Source organism: Octopus sinensis, linkage group LG5 (genome assembly GCF_006345805.1).
Source record: "Octopus sinensis linkage group LG5, ASM634580v1, whole genome shotgun sequence".
Classification (NCBI taxonomy): domain Eukaryota; kingdom Metazoa; phylum Mollusca; class Cephalopoda; order Octopoda; family Octopodidae; genus Octopus; species Octopus sinensis.
Genome location: NC_043001.1, coordinates 51,138,019 through 51,156,804, shown reverse-complemented (window position 1 = coordinate 51,156,804; position 18,786 = coordinate 51,138,019). Strand labels below are relative to the sequence as shown.

Here is an 18,786-nt window from a genome sequence, read left to right as displayed (position 1 = left end):
AGGGCAGAGGGTGAAATCATGAGGGTAAACCTTAATAAGGGATCTTTTTGTCATTCTATTTTATTACTGACATAGTTAGAATCAAAGATTTTTAAAATCCTGAATTAAGTTTTACTAAATGGCTAAGTTTTGTAATGCAGCACACTAGTTCTTTTTTGTGTTTTTATTCCTGAACTATTCTGCACCATATATCATCATGATTTAAGATCTGTCATATTCATATACTTCCTAAGAGAAACCCATCGCCCTGCCAGAGTAGTACCACTCACCTTAAGAACGACATGTTTAGAATGAAATTATATTTGGTTTATATTTAATGATAGCTGAAAGTTTGTTTGACTAATGAATATGGTAAAAGACATTTGTTTACGGTACAACACAATAGGATTGAACCTGAATCCACTTAATTGTGGAAATGTGATAAGATTCCAAACATCCAACAGAACATAGCTTCACTGGTCAAATTTCTAATGTGTGGGTGTGCATGTGTATATATGTAAGAGTATATATATATGTTCTCATGAGTATGCTTATTCAAGTTTGTAAAATGGATTTTACACCAAAATTCAAAAGTGCTAAAAACATTTTATACAAACAGTCTAACTAAAACAAACATAGAGATGGCACCACACCTTAAATTCAAAATTACAGAAACTGAATTTAGAGTTAATGAAAAGGAAATTCATAACAAAACTTATAGAAACAGATTAAATATGTTTACTGTTAATATACTCACCAAACCAAACCCAACATGCACATTACTGTAAGTGATTTATTAAGTATGGTGTTATGTACCAAAATAATGAAATGGTAATAGGATAAAACAGAAACATTTGTGAATGAAATTATAGAAAATAAAAATCCCAGAAATCTCATGCAATTTAATAAAATTATAAACAGCTGGCTTGAATATTCCAAAGAAGCATTTCCCGCACCAGGAGAAAAAGAAACAGACAGTTAAGGGGAAGAAGAAATAAGAGAAAACAATGCTATGCTAAGAGTGAATCACCTATTATAGGGATGTAGCATTGTTATTGATAGTGTCATCTGTTGTTCTTGGATTGGGGGAGTTCTTAAGCTGATGAAGCATTTCTCGTTGGTTAGCAAGCCGTCTTTCACGAAGGTCTGTCAGATTATAGGACACCATTTTAATGTTGCCATATCTGGAAGTGAAATTTAACCAAAGAAATTGACACTAGATGAATGGAATTAAAGAATTTTCAGTAATGCAATTAGTTCTTATGATTCTCTTCAACCCCATCTCTCACATTATATTTCCTTGTCATGAGTTCCTCTAATACTCATTAGTGAACATATCATTTTCTTTTTAATATATCTACATGGTTGCAATAACCATGTCGATATACATCAAATGTAGGATTGTGGATTCAGAATACAATGAGCAATACCTGATTTAGATATCCAGTTTGATGGATCATTTGTCCCTTTCAACACCAAGCATTCAATTGTTTTGTCAACTAAACAGCCAAAACTGTTAAATATGTAAGTGGCTGAGTATTCCAAAGACACGTAAACCTTTGAATAATTCTAAACCAAAACAGTATGACAATGCCAGACCATCTGAGAGGGTTCCACACAGTTTCTATTAATCCAATTTCGCTCACAAGACTTTGAAAATTACCCTTATTCAAGATGTTAACACAATGACATCAAACATAAGACCTCATGGTTTGAATTGAAATTTTTTAACAATTTATCAATACTTGCATCCAAGATTTTTCAGTTTACTTCTAATAAATTATATTGAAGATATAAATTTGATTCAGATGATTTGTGTATTTGTACCTTTAGTCCTTTTATTTCTGACAACTTGTTCAGTTTTTTCATATCATTGACAATCTTCTGTAGTTCTCTGATTTCTAATTTTCTCCTTGTCTAAACATATTTTTATACATCTGTGATTCTGTAGTGCAATGTATCTTTTCTTTTTTTTAAGATAGTCGGGTCTGATTTGAAGGAGATTAAGATTAGTCTACTTTTTTAAGCAAGTAAAAGTAACCACAGATAAGGTCCTTGGAACTATTTATTTTGTTGCTGTTGTTGTCAAGTAGTCTCAGAACTTTGAATCAGATAGTGCTATAGCATGAAAATGATTAGAATTTGGAAGTAGGTAACAATTCCTGCACTATAAACATCAATCAGCTTAATGGTTAAACTATTGGACCTATGATAATAAGGTCATCCCTGCACAAGGCAACACAGTCACCTTGGACAAAATACTCCATTTCATGTTGCTTTACTCCATTCAGTTGCATCTACTGCATACTCACCCAAAATCCAATAAATACAAAAAGTCAAGAGACCTTGCTTGCAACTACACACTGGAGGATAGTGTGTTATGTAGATAGTCAGCTAAACAAACAACTAAATGAGATCTACAGACATGTAGCTCTCAATATTTCCTTCTACACGCCTGCTAATATGACTGTATATCTTGTGTGTAGCTAAATATGTATTTGTAGTGGTTGTAATAGCTATAAAATAGAGATTAGCTATGGGCTGTATCCATCCCAACTATTGATTATTTATTTAATTTATATCACAATTTATGAATAATCGCATCATTGATTGTAGTTTTCTCAAAGAAAGGAGCATCTACAATCTGGTGCCAAAGACTTAATTGTAAGAAAAGATTCTTCAAAGAGAAATAATTTTTCACCAAATTTTACATCCTTTGCCAATATACATTGGCAAAAAATATAAACATACATATGTACCTAGCCAAAGCCTTTCTGAGTAGATTTAGCTGATGGAAACTGAAAGAAATCCATCACACATACATACATAAATACATACATACATACATACATACATACATACATACATACATACATACATACATACATCCCATGATAGTTATACACAAATGTTAATCATGTAAATGGTGTCCATTTACAATCAACCATGAAATATGTCTGGTCATAAGGGAATATTCACTCACTTCGAGGCAAGTGAAGGGTTAGCAACAGGAAGGGCATCCAGCCATGACAAAAAAAAAAACACCTCAGCAAATTCCATCTGACCCAGAGAAGCATGGAAAAGTGGACATTAAAAGAACAATGACAATATTGATGATGCACACTTTCCATCTATCAAAATTCCACTCATGAGGCATTGGTCAACCTGAAACTTTAGTTGAGGACACTTTAGTAGTAGGTGCCACACAGAGGATCAAATCCAGAATCCCATGGTTGCGAAACAAACATCTTAACCACTTAGCCATGATTGCAAGGATTTTCAAAGATATTTTCAATGACTAAAATTAAGAATGACCAATTCAAGTGCCCAGCGCCTGCAGTAACCACTATAGAACTATATAAATAAAAAAATCTCTTGGATCATTGTATGGAAACCATGTAAATATGATAAACCAAGCTGCAGCTATAAAAAAGATAGAAAATATATAAATATGAAACCAAAGCATAAAAATATTAATTGCAGAAGCAGCAGCAGTAGAGTAGTAGTAGTAGTAGTAGTAGTTGTAGTAGTAGTAGTAGTAGTAGTAGTAGTAGTAGTAGCAGTAGTAGCAGTAGCAGTAGTAGTAGAAGTAGCAGATACTGGAAGAAGTAATAGTAGTAGCAACAGTTGTAGTAGTAGTAGTAGTTGTTGTAGTAGCAGCACCAGCAAAAGTAGTAGCAGTAGTAGTAGTAGTAGTAGTAGTAGTAGTAGTAGTAGTAGCAGCAGCAGCAGCAAAAGAAGTAATAGTAACAGCAGCAGCAACAGTAGTAGTAGTAGTAGCAGCAGCAGCAGCAGCAGCAGTAGCAATAGCAGCAGCAACAGCAGCAGCAGCAACAGCAGTAGCAGCAGGGGTAAAAGTAGCAGTTACCCCAAGAATACTAGCAGCAGCAATAAGAACAACAGTAGTAGTAGTAGTAGTAGTAGTAGTAGTCAGCTCAGTAAACATCACTTTAAGTAAGTGGCTACTATATCATAATTAGAATGTGTCTATTTGCTAATTAGGAATTTATTAGTATTAACAGCTACTGTAAAACATTGAGTCGTTGATATTGTTGTTGAACAAGACTTGTTAGAAAACAAATCTTAAGAAATTTAGCCAAAGTATGAAAATTCAATTTTATGTGAAATCAATTCTTTATGATAGAGAATTATTTCCACTTTTTGTTTAAGAAAATTAGCGGCTAACAATTACCACAAGGTTTTTTTTGTTTTTTGTTTTAAACCATTTAGCATTCAGCTTATTCTGTCAAATGTATTACTTATTTATTCACATTGTTTTGAATTTATCACCTATTATCTTGTAGCTTTGATATTTCAATGATGTAATTGTTTATTTTAAGAATAACATTATAGGATATGTGTGAGAGGCTGGATCTGACCAGCATTTAACAGGTAGACTATTTGAGCCTGATATGACCAGTTTCAATACTAAAGGATTAAATTTTCAATTTTTTTTTGCATACACCATCATCATCATCATCATCATCATCATCGTTTAACGTCCGTTTTCCATGCTAGAATGGGTTGGACAGTTCAACTGGGGTCTGGGAAGCCAGGAGGCTGTGCCAGGCCCAGTCTGATCTGGCAGTGTTTCTACAGCTGGATGTCCTTCCTAACACCAACCACTCCGAGAGTGTAGTGGGTGCTTTTTATGTGCCACCTGCACAGGTGCCAGACGAGGCTGGCAAACAGCCACAATCGGATGGTGCTTTTTACGTGCCACTGGCACGGGGGCCAGACGAGGCTGGCAATGGCCACAATCGGATGGTGCTTTTTACGTGCCACTGGCACGGAGGCCAGTTGGGGCGGCACTAGCATCGGCCACGGTGCACTTTGGTCATCCTTTTCTGAGAAGTAGGCAACATGAATCACCGCTCATCTTCAGGTGGTCCACACTGCTAAAAAGATTCAAAGTAATTTTTCATGTGGCATGCCATTCAGTTTGTCCATGACTGATTAAAATTAATGCCATTGAAGTCTATTTGAGTTATTTCCCATATTTCTCTTTCTGCAATTATGCAAGTTATTTTGATGCAAATGTCTTCCCAATGCTATTTTTACTTGAAAAAGAAATCTGTCCACTAATTAAAGCAGGTTTGAGAAGACTATGCTTTTCTGATAAAGTCTAATAAGACAGAAACATATCTGAAGCTATCAGCATGAATGTTAGCAAAGATGTTTTTTCCCTGAGCTTGTAAGGTCAGTTTTTTGTGTGAAATAAATTCTTCCTTTCTTTTTCCTGAAAGGTGCTAGCACTTATCATTAGATTTATATATTTTTGGCTCTGTGGTAAAAAGTTTGCTTCCTAACCACATGGTTGTGGGTTCATCCCCACTGTGTAGCACCTTGAGTAAGTGTCTTCTATAGTCTCAGGCCAACCAAAACTTTGTGAGTGGATTTGGTAGACAGAAACTGGTGTGTGTGTATGTGCATGTGTGTGTGTATGTGCATGTGTGTGTGTGGGGGGGTCCCTACCACTACTTGACAACCAGTGTTGATGAGTTTACATCCCCATAACTTAGCTGTTCAGCAAAAGAAACTAATAGAATAAGTACCAAGTGTAACAAAAAAAAAAAAAAAAAGACTAGGGTTGATTCATTTGACTAAAATTCTTCAAGACAGTGCCCCAGCATGGCTGCAGTCTAATGACTGAAACAAGTAAAACATAAAAGATAAAATAAAAGTAAAATTCGATTGATTTAGATTTTCTATTTTTTTTGCATACATCATTCAACACATCTCCCCACTCACTAAATAATCTCCATTCCTGCCATCAACCCAATTCAATTATTTTCAATTTTTCGTATCTTAAGTTTTGTAATTAAAGAATTTGTTCCATCATTGTCCAAATATTGGCTTTTGAAGCAAAACTTTTAAAAATTTAAGATTAAAACATGCACTGCTCGTTTGAAAGATGTTTAGGGTGTTGACATGGTTCTCGTCATTATTGTTTAACCCCAAGTGGATCTGGTGCCAACTCAAGACAGTTGTCATGGGACCTTAATGCATTCTGTGACTTGCTTCCAGTTAATAAATACTATAGGTCCCATACTTTGCTTTGCTTATAGGGCTGTTGAGATGGCCCTGATTAGACTGAGCAGATCTATGAACAATAGCCATTTCCTCTATAACAGTCTATCTTTCATTTTTTTCAAACATAGTGTCCCTCAGTCTATAATATCTTGTGAAACATTTTCTTAACATTTATAATATTCTTTAACATTTTATATTATTCTATCAAAAGTAATGCTTATATATTCACATTATTTTGAATTACTCATGTATTATCTGACAGCTAACAGAGTTCAATGATGTGACTGTATATGTTTAGAATGACAAAAGTTGGGTAGGTGTGAGGGGCTAGATCTGGCCCGTTTGAACACAAAACAGTAAGATTATTTGGGCCAGATATAGCCAGTTTAAATGCTAAAGGGTTAAGCTGATTGGTGAGATTTAAAGGAGATCTATTTACTATCCGAAGTATGTTGAGCAGGCACATAGAGACATATTTCTCAACCTGTTTACCTTTGGAGACTCCTTGAAATATATTCTATAATTCAAAGTACCCCTACATAAAAATTTCTATAACAATTTGTGATGAACAGCAGAAGTAGTACTAGGTTAATCCTACTTAAAGCATTTCATCTTCATCAATTGCAAATGTCTACTAGCAACTGCTAAGACAAAATAAGCCACCACTGATATAGTAAAACAGTGCTGGCTAATCGCAACATCAGTAATTTTGTCTTAGCATGCAGAGATTTGTGGACATTTGCTACTGATAAAGCCCAAAGAGGCAGGGATCCATATTTATTAATGCCACCACTGCTGCTGGGTGATTTTCATCTGACACTGATATATTTTTAACTCTATACATCCTTATGAGATACTGTCTCAAGAAAAAATCACTGTTTATCAGGCTTTCAACAATGTGCATGCTTTAAGCATGATACAGATTGCTACTTTAAAAATGATTATATTTGTTTACTAATATTTTGTCTTTCTCTTTCAAAAGGCTGAAACTAGTTTATGCCAAAAATAACTGAAGGTTTTCTTAAATTTACTAACAATAAGAAAAATAAAAAAAAGAACAGAAATCAGCTTGTTCACAAAACTTTTTGATAAGGATTTCATTTGCACAATAAAATATCAAACATATCCAGTATTCACAAAAAATATATATGTATATAAATATGACCAGCTTTGTATATAAAACATCAGATTCCATGAAGAAAGTTTAAAGAAATTTCATCCTAACTAAAACATTGTTTAGACTAAATTCCTCAATATTTCCCAATTAAGAGATGCTTCTTTTTCCTCTAGGGCTTCCTTACCACCTAAAGATGTCAGGATTTCCCTACTTTAGGGAATATATTGTACATCATAATCATCATTTAACTACTGCTTTCCATGTGCATGTATAATAAAATTTTAGATATGGAATTAAACACAAAAATAATTTGAAAAATATATTTGTATTTAATTAGTCTATTTGTCACAACATTTCAGACAACTCCTAGTGACTTTATAAGGACACCTAGGCTTCCAGGGAAATGTGGCTGAGAAATACTGGCATAATGTTTCCTCATTAGCTCCAAGAGTCTAATAGTCTGTTGCCAGTGAATTTTATGCCAGAGTTTGTGGTCTGTCCCCTGTAGTTTAGTAAACTAGGCCAAGTAGAATGAAATGTGCTGTAAGAATTTTGACTTCTCATTAGAAAAATTTCTTGAAACTTTGGCAGATCCTCTGACTAAATTTTAAAAAGGGCAGTGCTTATGAGCTTTCTTTGTATGGTCTCCAAAACTGATTAGAGAAAGAGAGGAACTCATGGATTACTGTTAGGCTGAAGACTTGATCTCAATACTTTTCATGAAGTGAGCTCTGATTAAGGAACCCAATGACAAGGTGGTGGTGCTAAGCCAGATGATGCATTACATTTAGAAACCTCTTAAATTCTTGACCAATGAATCTCAAGTTAGATACTCTGAACTAGCATAAAACCAATTGAACTAATCCTTTTCTGTTTGACTGTTTAGCTAGGTAATGACACAAGACCATAGCTAATTTATTCGAGACTTTTGTCATGTTGTTGGTAATGTAACATTTCCCCTAGCTCAGACTTCAATAGATAAGTTTTCTTGGTGCAGTCTTCTATTTGATAATGCAGTGGTTCCATTTTGAGTCTGTTCTAACAGTAGGCTCATAATACAATATGTTGCATTATCCCTGTTTCATAACTGGGCCCTTCCTCAGTGAATAGAATTTCAAGAGTAGAACATACAAGGATCAAGAGCACAACCAATCCTTCTCAAAAACAAATGGCATAAAACATGCATTAATTTTTGATAATATATATGCATGTTTAGCAAGTTATTTAATCTAAGATTCTATAATGAAATTATTATGGTTTGTTCATATTTATAAATCTGTCTTATCCAGGGTTAGCTTTTTTTCATTTCCTCACTCTGTCTGCTTCATTTTTATCTCCCATTCCCTCTCCCTTTTTCACTCTGTCTCTGTCTGTCTGTCTCCCCCCTCTCTCCCTCTCTCTTCTTTCTCTCACTCTGTCATTTACTTTCAATTTTTTCTATGATAATGGCACACAAAATGAAGGTAAACTGATAACAGAAATAAATGTGTATTTTACCTGCTTGGCGTCTTCCCATTGCCAGTAATGACTATTGGTGATATTTTTTTAACTTTGTTGCCTATAGAATAATAAAAATTCATTTCTGGTTATACAATGGTATAGTTATCATCTTATTATAGACGCTAAAACACATACATATTCTGTTACTTTATTATTTATTATAGTTTTCTCTGGTAATAAGAGGAATATAATAGCAGTTAAAGGTTTATTTTTTATTTTTGTACATATGTTCATTAATACTCTACTTCATTGCAACTCTTGAAATTCAAAATATATTATTTACAGTCACATATTTGGACTAGTATCATCTTGGTAGTTACTCTCTAAGCTTCTTCAGTGACTGAGCACTCCACAGACATGTATACTCTCAACATAATTCTCAGGGAGATTCAGCATGACACAGAATGCAACAAGGCCAGCCCTTTGAAATACAGGTACTACAGGTACTAATGTTTAAGCACAGCATAAACATCCCAACCTAAATGCATTGCTGAGAAACTTGGATGCATATCCTATCCAAAGAAGAAATAGTTATTTTTTGGATAGAAGAAATAGTTATTTTTGGATAGAAAACACCTGTCAACAGAAATAGTTCCTTATAAGTTGTGAATAACTTCTCTTTACTTATGCCTCAAGTGTATATGTTAATCATGATATAGACATGCTTTTCACTATCATGCAGCATCGTCATCTGATTGATTCAACATTCATGAAAATTAAAGTAATGACAGAAGTCATCAGATCAATATAAATAATTATACTCTACACATCTACACAATATATCAAGTATTTTCTGTCTTGTTCATCAAGATACAAAATCCAAATGAATACAGCCTTATTTAAATACAAGCAAAAATCTTCTCTGTTACTCAAATCTGCCAACCTACCACCCACTAAATTTATATACATAAGGTTTACTTACCACAAGGGCAACGTTTCTTCAGATGCTTCCAGAAGTAAACCACGAGAATTATCGCCAAAAGCAATAGTGTTAGGACAACTACTATAGTAACAATTGCAGCTGTTCTAAGTTTAGTATTATCACTTTTTTTCTCCGCTGGAAAACATCAGTACATTTATTGATTAGTTCTGGCTTCTAGTTTGAATAACAAAGATAATATTCACTTATAATGAGCTATTGAGTTCAAGACAAATAGCAGAATAAATTTTATGTCATGTGGGAGAAGAGAAGTATGATGGTTCCACTAAAATCCTTTACTGTATAGAGATTATGTCCACTAGTGTTGCAGGGTAAATAAAATTATCAATGCCACAAGGCAATGAATTGGTAAAGACAATAGAGTGTCAGATAGAATGTTTTATAATTATTGTTTCTGTACTTTATGCTATGAGTTCAAATCCTGCCAAAGAATTTTTGTCACTAAAATCCTCTTGTTCACAACAAATGAAATACCTGTCCAGAGTGGTGGGTTAGTACAATTATTAGAGTCTCAGATGAAGTCCCTTGTCTTCACTGTTCTAGGTTGTTTATTTTCTGAGTTCAAATTCAATCTCTTCTCACAAACTTCACCATGCTACGAATGATGTGACAATAGGCTAACAAAAGCACCTCCATGTTGAATGTAGATTAATTCAGAAGAATTAGATTTATGATATTAGGTCAAAGTTAAAACAAATTGGAAGTTTACTTCATATACTGGTTTAATGGCCAATTAACTCAAAGCAAGATGTTATCAACATATACAAACTTGGTAGAAATAGAAGTTGAACCTCTTTCTCTGATAGAAGTAACTCAGCTAATGAAAATAACAGTTAAATCTCCCCCCCTCTCTCTCTCTCTCTTTCTCTCTCTCTCTCATTACACTCAGACATCTTAAAAATAAAGGAAAGATGTATTTGGTAGTGCACTCCTTAGTACAGTGTCTTCAGATAAAAGGATCAAAGGCAAAGTTGACTTAGGCAGGAGTTGAACTAAGTTCTCAAAGTGTTGGTGTAAAAGGCTGTAAAGCTACTACAGTCATAATTGGAAAGGGCTGGTCAAATGTTAGCATGATCAAAGATGAGCTGGAGTTAAAACAACAATACATATAGCAGTTGATCCAAGTGAGCCTCTATACAATCACTCCAGCAGCTAGATATATCAGCTAAATCTCCTTATCTTTACCAAATTGCACATTATGTCTTAGTTGTATAATGGATTTTCTTCACAATTTCTGTCAACCAAATTTTATTCATAATATATAGTTCGACTTAAGTCTACAGTTGAAGCCACTTGTCTAAGGTGATACCGAAGGGGATTGAACTCAGAACTACGAATTTGTGAAGTGAAATGCTTAATAACATAGCCATTACTTGTGGCCATAGATTATGCTAATAATTTGTAAATTCACAATTGTTAATGGTATTGTATTACTGCTTTAACAGAGCAGCCACTGGAGAATGGAATTGTGATGTCATACATATTGAATTCTAAGTAAATATTCTGAAAAGGTGATAAATATATAGACCAAAGGTTGTAGTTGATAATGTAGAGGTTTGTAATATTCCTTTGGAGAAATCACATTTTTTAATGCTTGTGGTTGTGTGGTAAGAAGCTTGCTTCCGGTTACGGTTGTTAGTTGTTCTTCACTCGCCTGTTGAAGTTTTTTGAAAATTTCTGTAGATTATACAAAGGCTAGGAGTACCTTTTGGCCGAAAAAAAAAAAAAAGAAAATTATTGAAAATTTTACCTTTTCGGCCGAAAATTAATTTCTTTGCCAGAATTTGAACTCTCCTCTTCAAAGCTTTCATTTATTAAAAAAAAAAAAAAAAAAAAAAAAAAATTATTGAAAATTTTATTCTCTGTGGATATACAAAGGCCAGGAGTACCTTTCGGCCGAAAATTGTTTTCTTTGCAATCATTTGAACTCTTCTTCGTGTCTATCATTTGGTTTGGAACAAAAACTTTATTGAACTGTTATTTTATTTTTTTCTTCCCTTCTGTCGTGTCTTTCCTTCTTCTTTTTTTGTGTCTTTCCTCATTTTCCTATTTTTGAACTATATTTGAACTTTACTTAAAAATGGCGAAGGAATTTCTTGTGTGGGACTTAACACCTCCCAAAACATGGCTAAAAGAGCTTGAAAGGAAGACGGTGGTGTTGAGGACTTATTCAAAGTCGCTTGACACCATAGCCGTCTTCCCGAGGGCCACAATTTTGAATGAGCTGGCAGATTACATGCGAGCCATTAAATTTATTTCACGGGGAGTCAAGTATGCAACAGTCTGGTTGCTATTTGACTCCCCCTAAGAAGCTTCCGATTTTGCAAGCCGGCCCCTCGAGGGGAAGGAAATAATGTTTCTTCCCAGTTATTGTGGAAAGAAGTTAACGAGGGCTTGGATCTGTGGTTTGCCACCCGGAATTGAGCCCGAGTGGATAGAGGACTCTATCCGCCGGGGTCTGGATGGTAGCAGTACCAAGCTGCTTAATGTGAAAGTGCTGCCTGTGGCTGATTGGGAGGGGTCAAAAGCTGTGTTGACCCTATGGACCCAGTTAGCCGAAAGTCGGGTCTTTCCAGATTTTTTGAGGATGGCCAGGTCTAGGTATCTGGTGATGCTCGAGGGACGCCCCCTCAAGTGTCACCTATGCCTGGAGACCGGCCACATTAAGAAAAACTGCCCCAAGGACTAAAATAGGGTCCTGGAGCAGTTAATAGTGGAATCTCTCCCTGCTCCCTCAATGGAGGGAGAGAAGGAGAAGGATGACGAGGAGGTTTTCACCTCCTCGAAAAAACGAAAACAAAAGGTGGGCAACAATGGCTGCCCACTGGAGGACCCGAGGGCTGTGGGAGAAAAGGAGGACCTGCTGCATGCATCACAGGAACCTCACCCTCTCGCGGCCCAGGGGAAAAAGAAAAAAAGAAAGAAGAAAAATGGGACATTGCCGGCAGGTTGTGACATGCAGCCGGTGTGTCCCAATCCTCCTCTGGCGGGTGTGCCACTGGAGGATGAATTTGTGGTCGTCTTCCACAAAGGAGGAACCATAGAAAATGAAGTCAAGAAAATGGAAAGGAGTGGCCGATGGGAGGGACTTCTGTCCTGCACGGAGGATCTTGAGTGGCCTTTGCAGGCGGCTGCAGAAGCCCTATGGGATAGGGATCTGTGCAGGATCATGAATTCCTTCCCAGAAGACTCCTACAGATATATACCTGTGTGGTCCGGCCTGGAACCGAGTACATGCTTCAATGAAGCAAGGATACTGGTCGGCCGGATAACCTAAACGAGTCTAGAAAATGTGAAATATGGGACTTTTTGTGTGTTTTAAAAAAGAAAAAAGAATTCTGAACATTGTGTTGTTTAAGTAAGAGGTTTATTACCTCATTGTGTTTTGGGGGAAAAAGGAAAAAAGAACATTGTTTTAGAGAAGCGAAAGTCGGCAGGCGCTTTTCGTCTTCTCCCATCATCATCATTTTTGCATCACCATCATTCATACCATTAATGTCCGTGTCCAGCCTGCAAAGCTTCCATCTGTGTGATGCCCTTGTGGCAAATTATATGAAATAAAGAAGCTTGCTTCCTAACCATATGGTTTTCGGTTCAGTCCCACTCTATAGCACATTAGGCAAATGTTTTCTACTACAGCTTCGAGCTGACCAAAGTCTTGTGGATGGATTTGGTAGACAAAAATTGAAAGAAGCATGTCACATATATATATATATATATGAGTGTGTTTGTGTGTGTGTGTGTGTGTGCGTGTGGACAATGAAGTTTGTTAGATGAGACCTATATAGTTAATGTTCTGATTGAAATAACAGTGAGAAGATGACCTTAGTCCTAGTTACATGCCAAACACTTTTAAAGGAGTAAATAACTGGTAAGTGATTCAAAGGGTTTGTTGATTTAGGTTTTTATCGATTCCAACAATAAAGCATAACAGAGAACCTTTGATGAGTGCAGAGAATAAGCTTTGAAGACAAGACATCATATTCATGTTTGTCTTTCATTGTTGAAAATATCCAAGACACTGAATTGACTTGCATATCTAGTCTGGTGGGTCCAGAAGTGGCTTATGAAATATTTTTGAACCAGAAGTCTTCTCCTACCTGTAGGTAATGGATGGAAAAGTGCAGCATTTTGGGGTATTGATAGCTCAAGCTTTGAAGAGTGAACACTTAACAACAGCAGTTTTTTCTTTTTTTGCTTTCAGCTGTTTTGGACACCACTGTCAGTCAGATGGTACCAGTTAGATTGGTTTTAGGCTAGTAACTCGTATGAGTCAATTACAGTTTCGAGGCCTTTTAAAGGTGTTTGTAAGCAGTATACTTTTGAGCACCCTCAGAAAAGTGATATCATATTAATGGAAGTAGAAGAAGAGATGAGGGTGTGAATGATAAAATCTTCAAAATGACAGTACTTTAACATATGTGGGTAGGTGTCATCAGAATATGGTCCTAATCAAAACATATACATACCAAAACACACACACACACATACATATACATATATACACAAACACATACATACATACATACATACATACATACATACATACATACATACATACATACATATATATATATATATATATATATATATATATATACATATATCCCTGTTGCTTATTTTCATTATAATCACCCCATTTGATTCATATGAATAATACCATACCAAATTCTGGTACCTTTAACTTAAGTACCATATTCATCTGAATCTAAATTTTTGCTGAACTGATATATATATATATATACACACACACACACACACACACACACACACACATACATATACATATACATGTACATATATACCATCCCAATTGTAGAAAAAGTACACCCATCTTTACATTCTGAGTTCAAATTCTACCAAGATTGACTTTGCCTTTCATCATTTTGGGGTCAATAAAATAAGTACCAGTTGAGCACTGGGGTCGATCTATGTGACCTATCCCTCCCCAATAATTGCTGGTCTTCCACACCAACACTACAACCATTAACTTACATGTATGATCTTTCTTCTTTTTACCTCTTCCAACACTACAACAACATACATTGCTCTGATCAGAGCAAACTGCATATCCCCAGCAACCAAACTCATATGAAGCATCATTTTCTCCTCTTTTTGTCAACCTACAGAATCTGATGCTAAATACTCAGTTCATAAATCTCCCTGGAATTCTCTCTCTGTCTACATCACTCCTGCAAACCCCAACCTACAGAAAAGTTCATCAACTGCACATCAACATCAACAACTAACTATGGGTGTTGTTGCTCTTCTCCTGACTAATTTAAAACATATGAGTAAATATGAACAAACATATGTTTGAAAAACCTGTATAATTCATATTTATGTACACATTTTTCCAACCTAAATTTTATATTATTTTATAAAAAAACAAACTATCATTATCTTTATTTTTTTATTTCTTTTATTTTGTAAATTTTGTGGTTGTCATTTTGTGGTTGCTACTTCCAGCAATTAAATTATCTGTTTACCCAGGTTAGTTGTGACCAGCCTGACAGCCAAATCATCTTTATAAAAACAGAACTGTCGAAAGATATAAATGGTCACATTTATAAATATTCAACAAATGGAAAATGAGTCAGAGAAAGAGCCTCTATGCAGGCACTTTATAGGCTAGAAATAGCAGTAAACTTTCACTTGAGTCAGATCCTACCATTTTCAATAGACTCTCTCTCTCTCTCTCTCTCTCTCTCTCTCTCTCTCTCTCTCTCTCTCTCTCTCTCTCTCTCTCTCTCTCTCTCTCACACACACACACACACACACACACACACAGACATACGCACATAGGCACCTACTACACTCTATGGAGGGATTGGGTTTAGAAGGCCATCCAGCCATAGAAACCAAGCCAAAACAGACAGGATCTTGGTACAGCTCCCTGAAGATGATGATGATGATATATTTATAAACACACAGCAATCAACTCCTTAAGATATATATATATATATATATATATATATATGCATTTTTTCTTGGCTTATGGGTTCTTAGATAGTTTATGCACACACATATGTACATCCATACATACATATATGTATGTATGTGCATCTGTATGTAAACCGTCTAAGAACTCATATGCCAAGAAAAAATGCACTCATATATGAGAGTAGTGATCATATCAATCAAAGTATACAGTATTATAAATCCATTATGGTTGATCTAACACTCTGTTGAATCTCTTGTGCAAAACCAATTGATAAGATTGATCATAATGGATATATAATACTATATACTTCGATTAATATGTGTGTGTGTGCATGTGTGTGTGTGTGTGTGTGTGGTGTGTGTGTGTGTATGTGTGTGTGTGTGTGTGTGTGTGTGTGCTCATGTATATCTATATACCTGCCTATCACTTTTCTACCCACTTACCAATCCATTGATTTTTCCTACTTGAATAAGGCATCAAAACTATGGAAGTTCCCAAAGAATATATAAGATGTATCAGGTTTTATGAGTTCACAAAGGACAACTGTGCAATTACTATTGCTGTAAATAAATATACAAGAACCGCAAAGTGATAATGTCTTGAATAAGTGAAAATACCAATGATAATATCAAAGATTCATCTTGCTGTGGACATTCTGTTTGTATTAATGATGAACAACTCACAACATCATTGAGAAAAATGGCAATGCAACTTTCGAAGAATCAGTAAAAGAGCTTCATTGATAATTACACAATTCTTGTCCTTGGTTTGAAACAGTCGTTTCCTATTTGCTTACTCCTAAAAAGTATGAAAAATGACTAATAATTCATTTAAACTTTGCTTTTGTTATATTTATTCAAACCCTAATGATTGTTATGATGCTTCTCCCTCATAAAACATGGCTATGATGCTTCCCCACTACCAATACTCTTGCTCATGATTAGAGGTGCACATATTGTCAGCCACTAAGGGACATGCTCAAGTGGTTATGGTCAAGCAACTTACAAGCAAATTTGTGGTATTGAGCAGAATATTTGCTATAATGATATTTCTGCTTCAGCAGCTTGGTGTTGAATTTGTTTGAAATGTTATGCAAAATAGGTCACTTGAAAACATTGATGTCCAGATCACAAAAGCAAAGTTTGAAGGGAATAGTAGTCATTTCCTTTGATTTCTAGATAGAAGCAAATAGGACATAACATTTACTGACCAATGACAACAAAAAAAAAAAACACAAAGAAAAACTTGAAATAGTGCCTGAGTTCAATAAATGTTTTCTTTGCGAAATGAACAGTTTGAATCAAATAGCAGTGTCAATGCCTGCATTACACTCCATGTTTAGATTGCATTCTTATTTCTTTATTGCCCACAAGGAGCTAAACATAGAGGGAACATACAAGGACAGACGAAGGGATTAAGTCGATTACATCAATCCCAATGCGTAACTGGTACTTAAATTATTGACCCTGAAAGGATGAAAGGCAAAGTCAGCCTCGGCAGAATTTGAACTCAGAAGGTAACAGCAGACGAAATACTGCTAAGCATTTTGCCCAGTATGCTAACGTTTCTGCTAGGTCGCCACCTTTGCATTCTTATCAGTTATGAAGGCAGTGAGCTGGCAGAAATGTTAGCATGAAGGGCGAAATGCTTAGTGGTATTTTGTCTGCAGTTACGTTCTGAGTTCAAATTCCGCCGAGGTTGACTTTGCCTTTCATCCTTTCGGGGTCGATAAATTAAGTACCAGTTATGCACTGGGGTCGATGTAATCGACTTAATCCGTTTGTCTGTCCTTGTTTGTTGCCTCTATGTTTAGCCCCTTGTAGGCAATAAAGAAATAAGAATCATTAAGATGCTGGAGAAAATGCTTGGCAGCATTTCTTCAGGCTATAAATTCTTAGTTCAAATGCTTTTCATCCTTTGGGGTCGATAAAATAAGTACTAGGTAAGTACTAGGGTTGACGTAATTGATTATTCTCTAAAGGTGGCAAGTTATCACATTTGTTAGCATGTTTGACAAAATGCTTAGAGGCATTTTCTCTGGTTTTACATTCTAAGTTCAAATGCTACTGAGGTTGACTATGTCTGTCATCCTTTTGAGGTTAATAAAATAAGTACCAGTTGAGCACTGGAGTCAATGTAATTGACTTCCTCCTATAGTCATAGATGTTAGGCTTGTACCAAAACACACTCTCCTACCCTGATGTAATCTCCAGGGATACAAGCATCCAGCAACAGCACCTCCGTAATGCTATGATGGACCGTGAAGTCTGGCGTAGCATGGTAAATTCCATTGTCTCGACCACGGTCGAACAATAATGAATGATTTACCAAAACTAGAAAGAATTCTTAGTGGTGGAGAATTTACAAAAATGTTTAGCACTGAAGGCAATGAATTCGATCAGGGCAGCAAGCAAAACTCCAAATTAAGGAACATCTCCCTACTAAGGCTTCAAGAGCATTTGATGAGGCAAGAGGAATGTCTGTCACTTCAAATTCCTTCCTCTGAGCCTTGAACAATTTGACTGACTGAAAAACAAAAAAATTGAAAAAGTGGCATTCTTTGTCAATCAAATTGGTATTGTCTTCCATCACAAAAATACCCTAACCTTCATATTGCAAGAATCAGTTCTCCCAGAATTAAAATGTTTGGCTGAGAAAAGCTTGCAACATACCCTATATCCTACGAACCTTTGACCTTCAAATTACCACTTATTTTGAAGCTTGAAATATTTCATTGGTGATGAAAACTATGATGAATTGGAGGCACTAAAACTGAGCAGCATCAGCACTACCGATTACTCCAAATATCAGGAGTTCTATAAAGCCAGCATCATGAAACTGTCAAAATGTTGTCAGAAAGTTATTGATTCAAACAGAAAGGGAGCATATACATGTTTAAATCAACAATATGACCTTGTGTGTATGTGTGTGTGTGTATGCATTTGTGAGTGTGTGTGTCTATGTGTGTGTGTGTGTACACTGATTTACAGTCTTATGCACACGCATATATGCACACATAAATATACACACTAGTTAGTCTCCCTTTATCTCTTTCCCAGAGCAACATTTAATTGCTATTGCATTTTATCTTCTTAATTGGGATCAAAATAATTAGCAGATGTAGGCTGGTTCAGACATGTATGGGGTATGTCAACATATATTTATTTTTAATAAACACACACACAGTTATTACTACAGACAATGTAATCCACTTACATGTAGATATAGAAAGCCTTCTGAATTTGTATTCTGTCATTCTTTTATTCTTTAAAT

General features: G+C 35.5%; 1 protein-coding gene across 5 annotated transcripts in view; it reads right to left on the bottom strand.

The window, feature by feature from the left end:
- Nucleotides 1-18,786, bottom strand: part of LOC115212292 — a 284,252-nt gene that overhangs the window by 5,904 nt on the left and 259,562 nt on the right. For 3 of the 5 annotated variants that reach the window (XM_029781135.2, XM_036503427.1, XM_036503428.1), the window contains 2 exons: nucleotides 9,552-9,686; nucleotides 8,627-8,687 (listed from right to left, as the gene is read on the bottom strand). In XM_029781135.2, coding sequence (XP_029636995.1) covers nucleotides 8,627-8,687; nucleotides 9,552-9,686 — 196 coding nt within the window. Of the gene's footprint in view, nucleotides 1-1,009; nucleotides 1,164-5,534; nucleotides 5,629-8,626; nucleotides 8,688-9,551; nucleotides 9,687-18,786 lie in introns of all 5 variants that reach the window. The other 2 variants (XR_003881705.2, XM_029781136.2) reach the window with 2 other exon arrangements.